The 18,547-nt window shown below is 43.5% G+C and overlaps 1 protein-coding gene across 1 annotated transcript; it reads right to left on the minus strand.

Annotated features, from left to right (window-relative positions):
• Positions 1-168: 168 nt before the first annotated feature.
• On the minus strand, positions 169-16,002 carry LOC116365672 (solute carrier family 12 member 1-like). The gene is made up of 18 exons (XM_031818165.1): positions 15,870-16,002; positions 15,614-15,777; positions 15,349-15,456; positions 14,937-15,060; positions 14,681-14,782; positions 14,364-14,519; positions 14,033-14,132; positions 13,716-13,827; positions 13,484-13,624; positions 9,219-9,325; positions 8,515-8,597; positions 6,552-6,677; positions 6,121-6,249; positions 4,369-4,480; positions 4,012-4,098; positions 3,440-3,575; positions 2,861-2,928; positions 169-2,496 (listed from the first exon to the last, which is right to left on the minus strand). The coding sequence occupies exons 1-18, from the start codon at positions 16,000-16,002 to the stop codon at positions 2,361-2,363; spliced, it is 2,124 nt and encodes a 707-aa protein (XP_031674025.1). The 3' UTR covers positions 169-2,360.
• Positions 16,003-18,547: the final 2,545 nt, after the last annotated feature.

An 18,547-nucleotide genomic window follows, 5' to 3' on the forward strand; every position in this document is an offset into this window, starting at 1 on the left:
TCATTGCCAATAACCAAGGACTGAACACAAGAAAGGTTGGCGTACCCAACTATTGTATTATTCTGCATTATGTTCTATATTGCTACATTTGAGAATAATGTAACCAACCTATTGACTTCTAATGTAATGTGTCTGACCGTCTTGATGGACATAACTTATGAGGAAAAATAAGAGTAACTCAACATTTTATTCCTTCTTCGTAATACATTAATTAAAATATGACAGTTAAATATGATAAGGACTGAGTCTTATAAAAGACAATGGTTAAAACACAGAAATAAATCAAGCATTTCTATATTGAAAATATACAGCACATAAGTTGATTGACATTTTCCTGTTCTGTTTGATAGATTTTCATCACAGTGTGTGTGTGTATGTGCGTGCGTGTGCATTAAGGTAGTAAGTGATCCCTTCATTATTTCCCGAGACATTCAACTAGTAGCTACTTGTGTTGAATATACACATCTATACAAAGTAGTATACAGTATTTTTCAATGGATATCAAACTAATTAAAAAAAAAAAATTAATCAAGTTATCAATGCCACTAGTAGCATTTGAATATAATTTAAAAAAAAATGTTATTTATATATTGATCACTTTTTGCATAGGTCATTTGTTTGCTATAATGTTCATTTCCTAGAACACCATCATATTTGCGCATACTAGCCTACATACACAGTGTACAAAACATTAAGGACACCTTCTTGAGTTGCCCGCAGAACAGCCTCAATTAGCATTCCACAGGAATGCTGGCCCATGTTGACTCCAATGCTTTCCACAGTTGTGTCAAGTTGGCTGGATGTCCTTTGGGTGGTGGACCTTTCTTGATACATACGGGAAACGGTTGAGTGTGAAAAACCCAACAGCTTTACAGTTCTTGACACAAACTGGTGCACCTGACACCTACTACCATACCCCGTTCAAAGGCACTTAAATATTTTGTCTTGGCCATTCACCCTCTGAATGGCACTCATACACAATCCATGTCTCAATTGTCTTAAGGCTTAAAAATCCTTCTTTAACCTGTCTCCTCCCGTTCATCTACACTGATTGAAGTGGATTTAACAAGTGACATCAATAAGGGATCATAGCTTTCACCTGGATTCACCTGGTCAGTCTATGTCATGGAAAGAGCAGGTGTTCTTAATGTTTTGTGTACTCAGTGTATATCATCTGTTGTTCCCCCAAAATAATAATTATACATATAGGCTAGCTGCAAGCAGCAATGACCTGGGCCCAAGCCTTTTTACTCTTTCGCAAATATTTTGCCCTTATTTAAGTCATCAAATTCAGCCACAACGCCGACTCAGTGTCTAGGGATGTCTATCTGAAAGCAGCAGTGGTGGGATTTGAACCTGGGCCGCCATGGGTTGGCATGTACAAGACGAAGGCACTAGCCCATGCTGGCCTCAGGGTTGAGAACTATGGAGGAGTCTGTATCTATGAACTACAGGTTCTGGTCTTGACTCAATCTTTTGCTCTTACACCAATCTCATAATATAGAATAATATAATTTATGCCATTTATCAGACACTTATATCTAAAGCAACTTACTGTCATGCGTGCCAAAAATGTTTTACATATGAATGGTCCCGGATATCAAACCCACTATCCTGGCATTGCAAGCACCATGCTCTACCAACTGTGCTACAGAGGACCACTATGTGGGTCGTGGACAAGTGTATATTTAAGGAAAAATTATACCGTGTTGAGATGCATAGCCAGCAGGGGGCTCCAACTAGCCTGGGACCAGTCTGTTATCTAACATCCCAGTCCCACTCTGTCAAATACCAAAGATTTACCAGATGTATTGGGTCACCAATTTACACCAGCCCTCCAAGTTTGGTCTCTGTAGGTCGAACTATAGGTCGAACTCTTAAAATTGGAATAATAATAATAATATGTCAGAATAATAATATCCTTAACAAGAACACTAACTGTAAGTTGCTCTGGATAAGAGCATCTGTTACATGACTAATATATATAACAATAAGAGTTTTCCGGCCCGATTCAGGGTTTGGACCCCTAATTATGCACCACATGTACAATTCCAACGGGGGGCAGCATAGGCACTGGCAGTGTAATTGACCCATCCCAGGCAGTGTAATTGACCCATCCCAGGCAGAGTCCGGTCCTTGTGCCCATATATCCCTGAGTCCATATGTCTGTGTTGTGTCGTCACTATTTGGTCATGCTAGACAAGACGGAAGAACCTCACTTTCTAACCTTTAACCTTTCCCATAACCTTATCTCTAACCATCACCTTTTCATTTAAACTGATAGCAACTAACTCCTGGATATTGATGAAAGTGCCTTGGTTGTCCCTTGTGGCCATCTAGTGACTGCTGAGAGGGTCGGTCTATGAGTAGAAGGTGAGGACGCTCTTGTGGTTGCCTCTGATCAACATGGTGGGAGGGAGGTTCTTGGTGAGGATGTCCAACCAGGCAATGTAGAGGTGGTCAGAGACTGAGCCTAGACGGGCGATGGGCATACTCCTGCAAAGAGGGAAGTACAGTATTAAACCTAAGTTATCTAAACAGTTGGCTATTAGCAGCAGGGTCACCACTATATGTCCGTGGGTGTCTCAGGGCGATTTCACACATGCGTCTAATACACAGTTGAAACAGGACAGATATAAGCACCAACCAAATTATTATTATTGTTGTTATTATTGTTATATACCTCAGTTAGCTTCATAGTTTTGTGACACATTGGACTGTCATATTGATGTCTTTTTTACAGAGAGATTGATAGATGATGATATGGCTCTTGTTGGTGTCTCTTATAATTAGGACCTAGAGTTTTTCCTGAACACATGGTGACCTGACCAGGAAAAACTCTACAGTATATTGTACTTACACTATGATGAGGTTGGCAGCTCGAGAGTTCTCCTGCAGTAGTTCATTCAGCCTCACCTGGAGGTTGGTCTGGAGGAGAGAGGACACAAAGTGGTGGTGGGCCACATGGTTGGTATGACAACCATGTAAGGCTTCAGTGAAAACACAGCTGTCTACTTCTGTTGCTACTGCATCATGGGACTGTTGGATTCTATTGTCCAGATTAATACATTACATTCTACTACAAGAAGATAGAGTTGAGCACAGTGCTTGACTTGGACTGAAAAAGGTTCCGATACTCATTTTGGGTGCAGGGACTGTTTATATTTAGGTGCAGGAACTCCACAATACTTTGGAGCTAATATTCTATAAGAGGTACAGGAGCTCAAGCAATGGAACATTTGAGGTGCTGGTACTCAGCCCCGGTGAGCTGCCCAACTCAAGCACTGGTTGAGCATGTTCATTCATGTTGTACTGCAATGAGCACAGTATGTGGTTGTTAATCAGTAGAAGTTATTGGTCTCTGTGGTGAGCACTGTGCAGTGCTCTGGCTCTACAAGTCTCTATGGTGAGCAGTCACTGGTCTGCCTCTAGACTCTACCTTTTCCTCGAAGGTGTCCAGCTCGGCGTCAGAGATCTTCCAGGGGTTGTCTTTCCTCAGAGCCTCGGCCAGAGTGGTGCTCTTTGACCCCTCGTGAAGACGGAACGGCTCAATCATGTCCTCAAACATCTTCCAGCTGGGGGACGAACACAGACAGCAGTTAGCTGGGTTAATCAGGTATTAATCACTGATCCTATGACTTTATATTTTACCTGTGCATGTTATCATTCATCTTGGCACAGAATGAAATCGACTACTCTGACACCAGAGATGGAGCAGTTTGAAGCTGAGTTGTCTTTTCTTGTGTAAATACTGAATGAGACAAAGTTCTGCGTCTGTTTTATATAGTCATTAACTATCTCACTATAATAGAGCCTTTATCCATTTCCTGACTGGTGTTGCTTTCGGCTGACTGCTGATCACATCCCTGACGTGTTGGTCAGCTGAGAGTGACCTCACGGCTACAGTACAGAATGTCTGGAATCTCTCCCACCACAGCATGTGAGCGACAGTGTGTGTGTGAGCAGTCACATCTCCCCAAGATTGTGTGTGTGTGTGTGTGTTTATATTACCTGTTAGAGTTGGGGTTTTGGGTGATGTCGTCGATGACGTGGATGTCTGCATATTTGATCCTGAACTTCTCCAGCAGAGACTTCATCCTATAAACACAGACACACACAGAGGCACACACTGATCACCACTGCTATGAGCTGCGCTATAACAGCTCTTATTTCCAAAGATGTGCTTGTTTAGCCAGTCTGTTTCTGCTCTCTTGCCAACTCCTTATGGAATTGTAATGTGTGGCATGACCATGGCAGAAATGGATTAGTGACAAGTACAAACAGATCTGGGACCAGGCTAGTGGTTGTTGATGATTAGACTGCATTATCTTCCTCTATTCATAAAGGATTGAAATTGATTATACGTACTCATGCCTGTCCTGCTCCACACGTCCCGGCTGGCCAGCGATGAAGATCCTCATCTTACAGTCCTTGAACTTCTTACGGGTTGTCAGGATGTAGGGCAGCAGTAGGGTTAGACCTGACACACAGACACACAGACAGAGAGAGACAGTGAGAGAGAGAGACCATGAGTGAGAGAGAGACAGTGAGTGTGTGTGAGAGAGACAGTGAGAGAGCTAGAGACAGATAGACAAAGTGAGAGAGAGATACACAGACAGAGATACAGGCAGAGAAAGAGAGAGCGTGAGGGAGGAAGGTAGGTAGCTATTTCAATCTATAAGCCTATTATGTGAAGAAGTTGTGGTCTATAGTGAAGAGAGTGATATAGACATGCTGTGGTCTATAATGAAGAGAGTGATATAGACATGCTGTGGTCTATAATGAAGAGGGTGATATAGACATGCTGTGGTCTATAATGAAGAGAGTGATATAGACATGCTGTGGTCTATAATGAAGAGAGTGATATAGACATGCTGTGGTCTATAATGAAGAGAGTGATATAGACATGCTGTGGTCTATAATGAAGAGGGTGATATAGACATGCTGTGGTCTATAATGAAGAGAGTGATATAGACATGCTGTGGTCTATAATGAAGAGGGTGATATAGACATGCTGTGGTCTGTAATGAAGAGAGTGATATAGACATGCTGTGGTCTATAGTGAAGAGAGTGACAGACATGCTGTGGTCTATAGTGAAGAGAGTGACAGACATGCTGTGGTCTATAATGAAGAGTGATATAGACATGCTGTGGTCTATAATGAAGAGTGATATAGACATGCTGTGGTCTATAGTGAAGAGAGTGATATAGACATGCTGGGGTCTATAATGAAGAGAGTGATATAGACATGTTGTGGTCTATAATGAAGAGTGATATAGACATGCTGTGGTCTATAATGAAGAGAGTGACATAGACATGCTGTATTCTATAATGAAGAGAGTGATATAGACATGCTGTGGTCTATAGTGAAGAGAGTGATATAGACATGCTGTGGTCTATAATAAAAAGTGATATAGACATGCTGGGGTCTAATTAAAAGTGATATAGACATGCTGTGGTCTATAATGAAGAGTGATATAGACATGCTGTGGTCTATAATGAAGAGTGATATAGACATGCTGTGGTCTATAATGAAGAGTGATATAGACATGCTGTGGTCTATAATAAAGAGTGATATAAACATGCTGTGGTCTATAATGAAGAGAGTGATATAGACATGCTGTGGTCTATAATGAAGAGAGTGATATAGACATGCTGGGGTCTATAATGAAGAGAGTGATATAGACATGCTGTGGTCTATAGTGAAGAGAGTGATATAGACATGCTGTGGTCTATAGTGAAGAGAGTGATATAGACATGCTGTGGTCTATAATGAAGAGTGATATAGACATGCTGTGGTCTATAATGAAGATAGTGATATATACATGCTGTGGTCTATAATGAAGAGTGATATAGACATGCTGTTGTCTATAATGAAGAGAGTGATATCGACATGCTGTGGTCTATAATGAAGAGAGTGATATAGACATGCTGTGGTCTATAATGAAGAGTGATATAGACATGCTGTGGTCTATAATGAAGAGAGTGACATAGACATGCTGTGGTCTATAATGAAGAGTGATATAGACATGCTGTGGTCTATAATGAAGAGAGTGATATAGACATGCTGGGGTCTATAATGTGTCACCGTTGTGTGATGTGTAAAGAGAGGTCGCCTACCTCCGTCATCAAACATCCACCAGACATCGATGGTTCCTTTGCCCTGTTTCCTCTGGAACTGAGTGCTGGTGGACACCAGCCTTTCATTCACCACCACTACCTGGGGAGACTGGGGGGTCGTCACTGATGCTGGGGGAGAGAAAAGAAAAGAGAACACATTAGTAATGTGTTTAATAATACAGTAATAGGCATTTACGACCAAGTATGATCAGTTCCTATGATCATTTCATCTCTCTCTGTGCCTCTCTCTCTGTTTCTCTCTCTCCCTCTGTTTCTCTCTCTCTGTGTCTGTTTCTCTCTCTCTCTCTGTCTGTCTCTCTTTCTCTCTGTATGTCTCTTATCCCTTCCCCTCTCTTTTTCCCCAAGGTTGTGTGAGTGAGTGAGTGAGTGAGTGAGTGAGTGAGTGAGTGAGTGAGTGAGTGATCTGGTACCTCTGGAAGTGAGGCCTTGTGTAGATAAGTTCCGTGACTTCCTGAAGATGGATTTCCCCTTATTCTCCTCAGCCAGCTCTTCTTTCTCCAGATCCTTCTGCTCCTGGGCTTCTCTCTCCATCTCCTCTGGGGGGCGGTAGAGAGACACGTTTCAACAGGGTTCTACTGATGATTACATCATGAGTGTACATCGTAGCCATAGCAAAACGTTTTGCGATGGAAAACCAAAATTAAGTTTAGCTCGTCCCTCCCTGTTTCAGTCCATTTTCCCCTGGGTTGTCCCTAGTGAATACGACCCATCACATTAGACCACTGTGTCTCAAACCTCTCCTGGGTTGTCCCTAGTGAATATGACCCATCACATTAGACCACTGTGTCTCAAACCTCTCCTGGGTTGTCGCTAGTGAATACGACCCATCACATTAGACCACTGTGTCTCAAACCTCTCCTGGGTTGTCCCTAGTGAATACGACCCATCACATTAGACCACTGTGTCTCAAACCTCTCCTGGGATGTCCCTAGTGAATACGACCCATCACATTAGACCACTGTGTCTCAAACCTCTCCTGGGTTGTCGCTAGTGAATACGACCAATCACATTAGACCACTGTGTCTCAAACCTCTCCTGGGTTGTCCCTAGTGAATATGACCCATCACATTAGACCACTGTGTCTCAAACCTCTCCTGGGTAGTCCCTAGTGAATATGACCCATCACATTAGACCACTGTGTCTCAAACCTCTCCTGGGTTGTCCCTAGTGAATATGACCCATCACATTAGACCACTGTGTCTCAAACCTCTCCTGGGTTGTCCCTAGTGAATATGACCCATCACATTAGACCACTGTGTCTCAAACCTCTCCTGGGTTGTCCCTAGTGAATATGACCCATCACATTAGACCACTGTGTCTCAAACCTCTCCTGGGGGACCACCACAGAGTTTCAAAAATATATATAATATAATTTGAATTCATTTAACCTTTATTTAACTAGGCAAGTCAGTTAAGAACGAATTCTTATTTATAATGATGGCCTACACTGGCAAAACCCAGATAATGCTGGGCCAATAGTGTGCCGCCCTAATGGAATCCCAATCACGGCCGGTTGTGATACAGCCTGGATTTGATCCCGGGTGTCTGTAATGACGCCTCAAACACTGCGATGCAATGCCTTAGACCGCTGCTCCACTTGGTAGCCCACATGTTTGTTCTAACCCTGCACTAACACATCCATCAACTAATCTACTAATTCTCAAGCCCTGGAGTGGTTGAATAAGGTGTGTTAGTGCTGGGCTGGAACTAAAGCCAGCAAACCCTGTATCTCTCCAGGACAGGAGTAACTACTAGATTAGTGCATATATGACTCCTGGGGAGTGTCTCAAATTGCACTCTATTGCCTATATAGTGCACTACTTCTGACTAGGGCCCATAGCCCTGAGGTGTCTCTGTTGGTAACAATTTATTCAGTAGATGTTATTGCTAGGAGCTGATTAGATGTGACCTTAATCTACTGCCTCTGATCTATGGACCAAAGAGCTCTCCTTATCAACTCGATCAATGTTGTCAATGTTATCAATAATCATTGTATGATTGGGGTTGTTATATGGAAACAGCCACACAACAAACCATGAGGATATGACTTGTGGTGTTTTTCTGACAAAGTGGGTGTACTTTAACCAGTACTGTATCTATACAACAGCTCTATTTACATCACAGGCCCCGAGGCTGGAGTATTCTGACTGCTTCTGTTTATACATTGGTGTGTGTGTGTGTGTGTGTGTGTGTGTGTGTGTGTGTGTGTGTGTGTGTGTGTGCGCGTGTGTGTGTGTGTGTGTGTGTGTGTGTGTGTGTGTGTGCGCGTGTGTGTGTGTGTGTGTGTGTGTGTGTGTGTGCGCGTGTGTGTGTGCGTGTGCGCGTGTGTGTGTGTGTGTGTGTGTGTATGCATGCGTGTGTGTGTGTACTTACCCTTAGCCTTTATGATGTGTGAGATGTCCAGTCCCTGGTTCATCCTTAGTACCACGGTTCCGTACTCAAAGTCAAATGCATCGCTAAAAACACACAGAACATACACTTTAATAACACAGTTAGCACTTATCTTGCTTATTTTGTGTGTGTGTGTGTGTGTGTACACTGAGTATACCAAACATTAGGAACACCTTCCTAACATTGAGTTGCACCCCCCTCCCCACTTTGCCCTCAGAACAGCCTCAATTCATCGGGGCCTGGACTCTGCAAGGTGTGGAAAGCGTTCCACATGGATGGTGGCCCGTCGACTCCAATGCTTCCCACAGTTGTGTCAAGTTGGCTGGATGTCCTTTGGTTGGTGGACCATTCTTGATACACATAGGAAATGGTTGAGTGTGAAAAGCCCAGCAGCATTGCAGTTCTTGACACAAACAAGTTGGTCTGGCACCTACCACCATACTCTATTTAAAGGTAAATGTTTTGTCTCGCCCATTCTCCCTCTGAATGCCACACATATACAATCCATGTCTCAATTGTCTCAATGCTTAAAAATCCTTCTTTAACCCGTCTCCTCTTCATCTACACTGATTGAAGTGGATTTAAAAGGTGACATCAATAAGAGATCATAGCTTTCACCTGGAATCAGCTGGTCAGTCTGTCATGGAAAGAGCAGGTGTTCCACTCAGTGTATGAGTGTGACTTACTGCAGTACTCCTACATAGCTCTGTACGCCGGCTGTGTCTGCTGTCCTCCAGTCCTTCTTGAAGCCCATCATCAGAATGTTGGGTTTCAGACGACCCAAACCTGATGCCTAGGACAGAGAATGACAACAGGTTATAACACACAGGCTGATCCTGAAAGACGTACACTACCTGCATTCAAGCAGACCTGGGACAAAAACATGGAAAACACTTCTAGTTTTCCTGCCTGGTACAATAAAACCAATGGAATCATCTCCAAACTGCCAACTTCACCAACCCTGCATGCTGTCAACTTAAATCAAGGTGGCGTTTGGAAGTATTTGACATGATATGTATTTGACTCCCAGAACACATTCCACTCAGAAAGGTTTGACATCTTCTTCCATAAAAATGAAGTGTTTCCACTTTCCAGCAAAAATAGTATTTTATAAATGAAAAGTACATTCCAAAACACAGAAGTTGAGAATAGCCTAGTAAACAATACTATAAAGTTCTTTCACAGCCTGATTAATTAACCTCCCTGATCTCTGAAGAGGTACACTGCCTTCGGAAATTATTCCGAACCCTCGACTTTTTCCACATTTTGTTACGTTACAGCCTAGTCTAAAATGGATGAAATAAATAAAAAATCCTCAGCAATCTACACAGAATTCCCAATGATGACAGAGCGAAAACAGGTTTTTAGAAACATTTGCGAATGTATTAAAATGTAAAAAACTGAAATACCTTATTTACATAAGTATTCAGACGCTTTGCTATGAGACTCCAAATTGAGCTCAGGTGCATCCTGTTTCCATTGATCATCCGTGAGATGTTTTTACAACTTGGAGTCCACCTGTGGTAAATTCAATTGATTGGACATGATTTGGAAAGGCATGCGCCTGTTTATATAAGGTCCCACAGTTGACAGTGCATATCAGAGCAAAAAACAAGCCATGAGGTCGAAGGAATTGTCCGTAGACCTCCGAGACAACAGGATCGTGTCGAGGCACAGATCTGGGGAAAGTTACCAACATTTATGCAGCATTGAAGGTCCCCAAGAAAACAGTGGCCTCCATCATTTTTAAATGGACGACATTTGGAACCACCAACACTCTTCCTAGAGCTGTCCACCCGGCCAAACTGATCAATCAGGGAGAAGGGCCTTGGTCAGGGAGGTTACCAAGAACCCGATGGTCACTCTGCCAGAGCTCTAGACTTCCTCTGTGGAGATGGGAGAACCTTCCAGAAGGACAACCATCTCTGCAGCACTCCACCAATCAGGCCTTTATGGTAGAGTGGCCAGACAGAAGTCACTCCTCAGTAAAAGGCTCATGACAGCCCACTTGGAGTTTGCCAAAAGGCACCTAAAAACTCTCAGAGAATGAGAAACAAGATTCTCTGATCTGATGAAACCAAGATTGAAGTCCTTGACCTGAATGCCAAGCATCACGACTGGAGTAAACCTGGCACTATCCCTACGGTGAAGCATAGTGGTGGCAGCATCATGCTGTGGGGATGTTTTTCAGCGGCAGGGACTGGGAGTCTGGTCAGGATCGAGGGAAAGATGAACGGAGCAATGTACAGAGAGATCCTTGATGAAAACCTGCTCCAGAGCCCTCAGAACCTCAGACTGTGGTGAAGGTTCACCTTCCAATAGGAAAAAGACCCTAAGCACACAGCCAAAACAATGCAGGAATGGCTTCGAGACAAGTCTCTGAATGTCCTTGAGTGGCCCAGACAGAGCCCGGACTTGAACCTAATTGAACATCTCTGGAGAGATGTGAAAATAGCTGTGCAGCAACGCTTCCCATCCAACCTGACAGAGTTTGAGAGGATCTGCAGAGAAGAATGGGAGAAACTCCCCTAATACAGATGTGCCAAGCTTGTAGCATCATACCCAAGAAGACTCGATGCTGTAATCGCTGCCAAAGGTGCTTCAACAAAGTACTGAGTAAATATTACATTTACTTATCTAAATGTAATATTTCAGTTTATTTTAAATAAATTAGCAAACATTTCTAAAAACCTGTTTTGCTTTGTCATTATTGGGTATTATTTCCCCCTTGGATTGACGAGGGGAAAAAACAATTGAATCCATTTTAGAATAAGGCTGTAACGTAACAAAATATAGAAATAGTCAAGGGGTCTGAATATTTTCTGAAGGCACTGTATTTGTCTGCAGGATCTCATTCACCATTGTGTTAATCACTGATAGACTATAGTTCTGTTTAATCTGGCTTCTCTTTAAAGCTAGCACTCCTCTTGACCACCCACACCACGCTACACAGTCTTATCTCCGTTCCAATGTGATAAAGACAACCATAAATGGACCATAACTCTATCTTCTCCTCTTCCTACCTCATTAACTAAGACACCAGTTCTGTCTGGGCTGAGTTAGGCTGGACTGAAGGGAGGTAGAAATGCTGTGTAAAACTAGTCAAGACTGGACTACGCTGCTGCTGCTACGCTGCTGCTGCTACACTGCTGCTGCTACGCTCTATGCTGCTGCCCTGCTATGCTGCTGCCCTGCTGCTACTCTGTTGCCCAGAAAACCCTACACTGCTGCTGCTACGCTGCTCTGCTACGCTGCTGCTGCTACGCAGCTCTTGCTACGCTGCTGCTGGTACGCTGCTGCTACGCTGCTCTTGTTACGCTGCTGCTGCTACGCAGCTCTTGCTACGCTGCTGCTGGTACGCTGCTGCTGCTACGCTGCTCTTGTTACGCTGCTGCTGCTACGCTGCTGCTGTTACGCTGTTACTGTTACGCTGCTGCTGGTACGCTGCTGCTGCCCTGCTGCTACTCTGCTACGCTGCTCTTGCTGCTGCTGCTGCTACGCTTCTCTTGCTACGCTGCTGCTGCTACGCTGCTCTTGCACGCTGCTTTGCTACGCTGCTCTTGCTACTACGCTGCTCTTGCTACTACGCTGCTCAGCTCTGCTATGCTGCTGCTACTACGCTACGATGCTCTTGTTTCTTATGCTTTAGCACTCATCTCAGCTAGCATAGCCTGTTGAGGCTTACATGTGAAAATGAAGTAACTTTCATCCCAAAATGTTAGACAACCAACCTAACCTGTCCTCTAGTCTAGTTAACTTTGAACCATGACATGTTGTTGTCATGGTAACAGCTGAATAGTCATATTATATAGAAAACAGTTTTAACCTCAAAGTAGAAGTTAAACATGATCAGATAAAATATTGAATTTGGCGTTTACTACTATAGCCCATAGAAACGCATTGAATAAAACATTTATAAATGGCAAAAAATACTTTTTTTAAAAAATCATAAGGAATAAGGTTTTGAATTGTCTGTCCTATATCTAGGAGATATTACACATATTCCAGTAAGGTTTTGAATAGTCTGTCCTATATCTAGGAGATATTAGACATATTCCAGTAAGGTTTTGAATTGTCTGTCCTATATCTAGGAGATATTAGACATATTCCAGTAAGGTTTTGAATTGTCTGTCCTATATCTAGGAGATATTAGACATATTCCAGTAAGGTTTTGAATTGTCTGTCCTATATCTAGGAGATATTAGACATATTCCAGTAAGGTTTTGAATTGTCTGTCCTATATCTAGGAGATATTAGACATATTCCAGTAAGGTTTTGAATTGTCTGTCCTATATCTAGGAGATATTAGACATATTCCCCAAAAAATGGACACATATTTAACTCCATGCTTCTATCCATTTGTATGGGTTACCTTCAGACGAGTCCCGTGACACATGTGGGAGTCGTAGAGCAAAACTGAGAACACCATCGTGTTTGTGAGAGTCTCCCTTTTCCATAGTTTGTAGGCTCTTTGGACCCTACAGACTTTTTCATGAGAAGACCGATTTTGGGGATGTCTCATGGTCTGACAAACACCGCTGTAGCTCGGCCACCTTCCACCACAGATGCGGAAGGGTGACAGGCCTGCGGTGGATTGAGATACAGCCCATGCAGAAACTCATATCTCTAGCTTAAACTGATGGATTTTGATAGGGATTTTTTTATAATGTTGCTTAGATTGATGCACATGTGTCAATAGACTCTTAAGGATGAACCATTAGGCTTGATATCTCCATGAATTGATTCATTGTACTCATGTAAGAGGCAATAATACAAGTAGTATAGAAAGCCTTCCTATCAAAGTGTGTGTGTATCTATTATAAATGATGAATCCATGTGTAGGTTCCTGCAGCAGTCAATAACTACCACAGAGTCGTACCCCAGGTGTACCCCATATATGTGTATCTATTAGAGGTGATTATATGTCCAGGTAGTAGACGTGGAGGTGTACCTGCATGAGGTTCTCAGTTCCCTGTCTGAAGGAGTCACATGCCACCGCAGCATAGAAGGCCTTTCTCTTCTTCTTATTCAGCCACATCTGGTTCTTTTCCATTTCAGCATTCACATCTGTCAATGTCTCTGTTCTGGGGCCCTGGGGAGAGATAGGAGGGGATATTATCTCATAGCGCTGTGTGTGAAGGAGGAAGAACTTGGTGACTTTAATAAAATGTCTGTCCTCTTACCACAAAGACTTCACATGTGAGACAGAGTCCGTAGTTCTTAGTGAAACAATGAGCCAGGTCCAGGAGTGCCGGTCTGTTCTTAGGTGCTCCTGTCAGCACCATACACTGAGGTCTGAGGAGGGGGGATAACAGTCAGTTATCTAAATCACATTAGTCTTCTTAACATTCTACACTTTCAGGTTAGAATGCAGAGCAGTATTGTACCTGTCCCCTTCTTTTAATTTCACCTCTAACCATGAACAGAGTAGGTTTTCCTCCACTCGCCATCCAACAGCATAGTAAGAGGTGTAATACCAGTGGCTTCTGTTGGCTCTTACCTGAAGTTCTTAACATGGTCCTCTACTCCGGTCAGTGACAGAGCGTTGTTGACCGCGCTGACAAACGTCACGGCCTGAGTGGACGAGCCCCAGTTCACATCTGAGGACAACAGAACACACTGATGTTAACACTGAACTTAGAGATGCTACGTATGTCATATGTAGTAGCTATGTACATCTTATGTCATCCCTATGTACTCATTCCTTTATCATAGTATTACTTTTGGCCAGCCCAGGCTTCCCATGTGGTAATGTACACTGGTTCTTTGTGTGTGACTGGTTCATATGTATTCTAATGTCAGCTTGATGCAAATCAATGTCTGTGTCTCACTTGGCTTCTTGACAGTGACGTAGACATATAGGAAGATCTCGATTGCGTAGGTGAGGAGAGCAGCCCACCAGTTGATGACAAACATCACACCACAGCAGAGCACCGCTCCAAACAGAGACAACCACATGTTGTAGTACCTGTACGCTGGCCTCCAGCCTACACAGGGGAGAGATCACAGGAGACAACAGTTAGAGAGTTACAGAGAGAGTTAGAGAGAGAGAGTTAGAGAGAGAAAGAGAGAGAGAGAAAGAGAGAGAGAGCTAAAGAGAGAGAGAGAGAGAGCTAAAGAGAGAGAGAGAGAGAGTTAGAGAGAGTACCTGGGGACTTAGCGTATGAAGCGTGGAAGCAGGAGAAGTTGATGAGGGCGTACGATGCCAGGAAGAAGTTGGAGATGATGGGCGCAATGACGTTCAGATCAGCTACACACACACACACACACACACACACACACAAACAGTGAGAGAGAGAGAGAGACACACAACAGAGATTCATTTGAGTTGTTTGTGACATTACCAATATTAAACTAATTGGCGACTGTGGTTTATCTTAAATGTGAGTAGTGACCTCACTCACCGATGATTATGAAGGCGACAGCGATGATGAAAGTCAGAACGTAGCCTCTGATTGGCTCGTTGTTCTTGCCGTGTCCCTTGGCGAAGAACTTCAGTGCAGTGTAGATGTTGTCTTTACACAGAGCCTGAGAGGAGGAGGAAGAGGGGGGCGAGAAGGTGAGGAGGAGCAGGAAGAGAAGGGTGGATGAAGAGGTGGGGGAGGAGGATGAGAGAGAGGTAGAGGAGGGAGGAGTGGGAGTTAGCTGATTGTAACATAGTTTGACAATTGTTGTCATCTGGCTAGAAGGAACATGAAAAAGAGAGGGGCTCTGTTTCACTCATCATAGACCTTGTAGTAGCACCTGGAACCCTCAGAGCTGATGAATGAGGATCAAGTGAGCAGACAGGTGATAGACAGTAGTAGTGTGACTGACCTGGAAGACTTTGGGTGCACTGACGAGGGAGGCGAGGGCGGAGGAGAGGGTGGCAGAGAAGGTTCCCGCTGTGATGAGAGGACCGAACCCTGACACCATGGTCATCACCTGGGGAGGAGGAGACACGGGCTGTTTAGTTTCACTGGACTGTGTGTGTGTGTCTGGTTATTTTGTTGTGTTGTAGTGAGTGTTCCATTTTTGTGTTGTACTGAATGTGTAACTGTGTTGTTTGATTGTTGTTACATTGTTGCTGTTGTTCTTGTACCTGGAAGTTGTTCATGGAGCCAAACTTGCAGCTGCTGACCTCACAGGAGGAGAAGTTCCATCCCTGCTCACAGGCAGCAGTGTTGGTACCGTTACAGAACATGTCCATCCCTGTGGCAATGGTGTCGTTGATGTTTCCTGTTGCATCACGCACCACCGTGGCAGCTGATCAATCAGAAACAGAACAGACACAACATTTAGGGAGGGTTTTGTGTGTGCGTTTGTGTGTGCGTTCTCGTGCGCGCTTGCATCCTTACAGACACAGAGGGCGACTCCCAGGTAGGTGACTCCAGTGATGAGGATGCCAGCAGGGGTTCCTTTAGGGAGAGCATCCTGGGGATCTGCAGTAGAACCAGAGATAAACAGCAGAAGTGATAGCTGGAGGAACATGTGTTTGGGTCTATGGGATCATCATTTCTCTGCTGTTTAAAGTGAAGGTGCCTGTTCACAGACCACAATAGAGTATTTCTCTCCTCTCTTTTGCCATCCACCCTCTCTCTCTCTCTCTCTCTCTCTCTCTCTCGCTCTCTCGTCTCTCGCTCTCTCTCTCTCTCTCTCTCTCTCTCGTCTCTCTCTCTCTCTCTCTCTCTCTCTCTCTTTCTCTCTGCTCTCTTCTCTCTCTCTCGCTGCTCTTCTCTCTCTTCTCTCTCTCTCTCTCTCTCTCTCTCTCTCTTCTCTCTCTCTCTCTCCTCTCTCTCTCTTCTCTCTCTCTCTGTCTCTCTCTCTCTCTCTCTCTCTCTCTCTCTCTCTCTCTCTCTCTCTCTCTCTCTCTCCCTCTCTCTCTCTCCTCTCTCTCTCTCTCTCTCTCTCTCTCTCTCTCTCAATCAATTCAATTCAAGGGCTTTATGGCATGGGAAACATGTGTTAACATTGCCAAAGCAAGTGAGGTAGACAACATACAAAGTGAATATATAAAGTGAAAAACAACAAAAATGAACAGTAAACATTACACATACAGAAGTTTCAAAACAGTAAAGACATTACAAATGTCATATTATATATATATACAGTGTTCTAACAATGTACAAATGGCTAAAGGACACAAGATAAAATAAATAAGCATAAATATGGGTTGTATTTACAATGGTGTTTGTTCTTCACTGGTTGCCCTTTTCTCGTGGCAACAGGTCACAAATCTTGCTGCTGTGATGGCACACTGTGGAATTTCACCCAGTAGATATGGGAGTTTTTCAAAATTGGATTTGTTTTCAAATTCTTTGTGGATCTGTGTAATCTGAGGGAAATATGTCTCTCTAATATGGTCATACATTGGGCAGGAGGTTAGGAAGTGCAGCTCAGTTTCCACCTCATTTTGTGGGCAGTGAGCACATAGCCTGTCTTCTCTTGAGAGCCAAGTCTGCCTACGGCGGGCCTTTCTCAATAGCAAGGCTATGCTCCACTGAGTCTGTACATAGTCAAGGCTTTCCTTAGTTTTGGGTCAGTCACAGTGGTCAGGTATTCTGCCGCTGTTGTACTCTCTGTGTAGGGCCAAATAGCATTTCTAGTTTGCTCTGTTTTTTTGTTAATTCTTTCCAATGTGGTAAGTAGTTATCTTTTTGTTTTCTCATGATTGGTTGGGTCTAATTGTGCTGCTGTCCTGGGGCTCTGTAGTGTGTGTTTGTGTTTGTGAACAGAGCCCCAGGACCAGCTTGCTTAGGGGACTCTTCTCCAGGTTCATCTCTCTGTAGGTGATGGCTTTGTTATGGAAGGTTTGTGAATCGCTTCCTTTTAGGTGGTTGTAGAATTTAACAGCTCTTTTCTGGATTTTGATAATTAGTGGGTATCGGCCTAATTCTGCTCTGCATGCATTATTTGGTGTTCTACGTTGACACGGAGATATTTTGCAGAATTCTGCGTGCAGAGTCTCAATTGGTGTTTGTTCCCATTTTGTGAAGTCTGTGTTGGTGAGCGGATCCCCAGACCTTCACAAACCATAAAGGGCAATGGCTCTATGACTGATTCAGAGTATTTTTTAGCGCAGATTCCTAATTGGTAATGTTGAATTTTATGTTCCTTTCGATGGCATAGAATGCCCCTCTTGCGTTGTCTCTCAGATCTTGATTGTGAGTTTGTGGAGTACGCTGTGGCGCTGATCGTTTAGGCAAGGTAGTGTATAGGGCTTTGTGTGCTCTAGGGCAACATGGGTGTCGTAGATGGAATTTGTATTTGTGGTCCTGGTGACTGGACTTTTTTGGAACACCATTATTTTTCTTACTGAGATTTACTGTCAGGGCCCAGGTCTGACAATCTGTGCATAAGATCTAGGTGCTGCTGTAGGCCCTCCTTGGTTGGTGACAGAAGCACCAGATCATCAGCAAACAGCAGACATTTGACTTCGGATTCTAGCAGGGGGAGGCCGGGGTGCTGCAGACTTTTCTAGTGCCTCGCCAATTCGTTGATATATATGTGAAGAGGGTGGGCTTAAGCTGCATCCCGTCTAACCCCACGACCCTGTGTGAAGAAATGTGTGTGTTTTTTGCCAATTTTAACCGCACACTTGTTGTTTGTGTACATGATTTTTATAATGTCGTATGTTTACCCCCAACACCACTTCATCAGTTTGTATAGCAGACCCTCATGCCAGATTGAGTCGAAGGCTTTTTGAAATCAACAAAGCATGAGAAGACTTTGCCTTTTTGGTTTGTTTGATTGTCAATTAGGGTGTGCAGGGTGAATACATGGTCTGTTGTACGGTAATTGGTAAAAAGCCAATTTGACATTTGCCTCGTACATGTTTTCATTGAGGAAATGTACGAGTCTGCTGTTAATAATAATGCAGAGATTTTCCCAAGGTTACTGTTTGACACAATTCCCGGTAGTTATTGGGGTCAAATTTTCTCCACTTTTGTGGATTGGGTGATCAGTCCTTGTTCCAAATATTGGAAGATGCCAGAGCTAAAGTATGATGTTAAAGATTTTTAGTATAGCCAATTGA

Source organism: Oncorhynchus kisutch, unplaced genomic scaffold (genome assembly GCF_002021735.2).
Source record: "Oncorhynchus kisutch isolate 150728-3 unplaced genomic scaffold, Okis_V2 scaffold1277, whole genome shotgun sequence".
Classification (NCBI taxonomy): domain Eukaryota; kingdom Metazoa; phylum Chordata; class Actinopteri; order Salmoniformes; family Salmonidae; genus Oncorhynchus; species Oncorhynchus kisutch.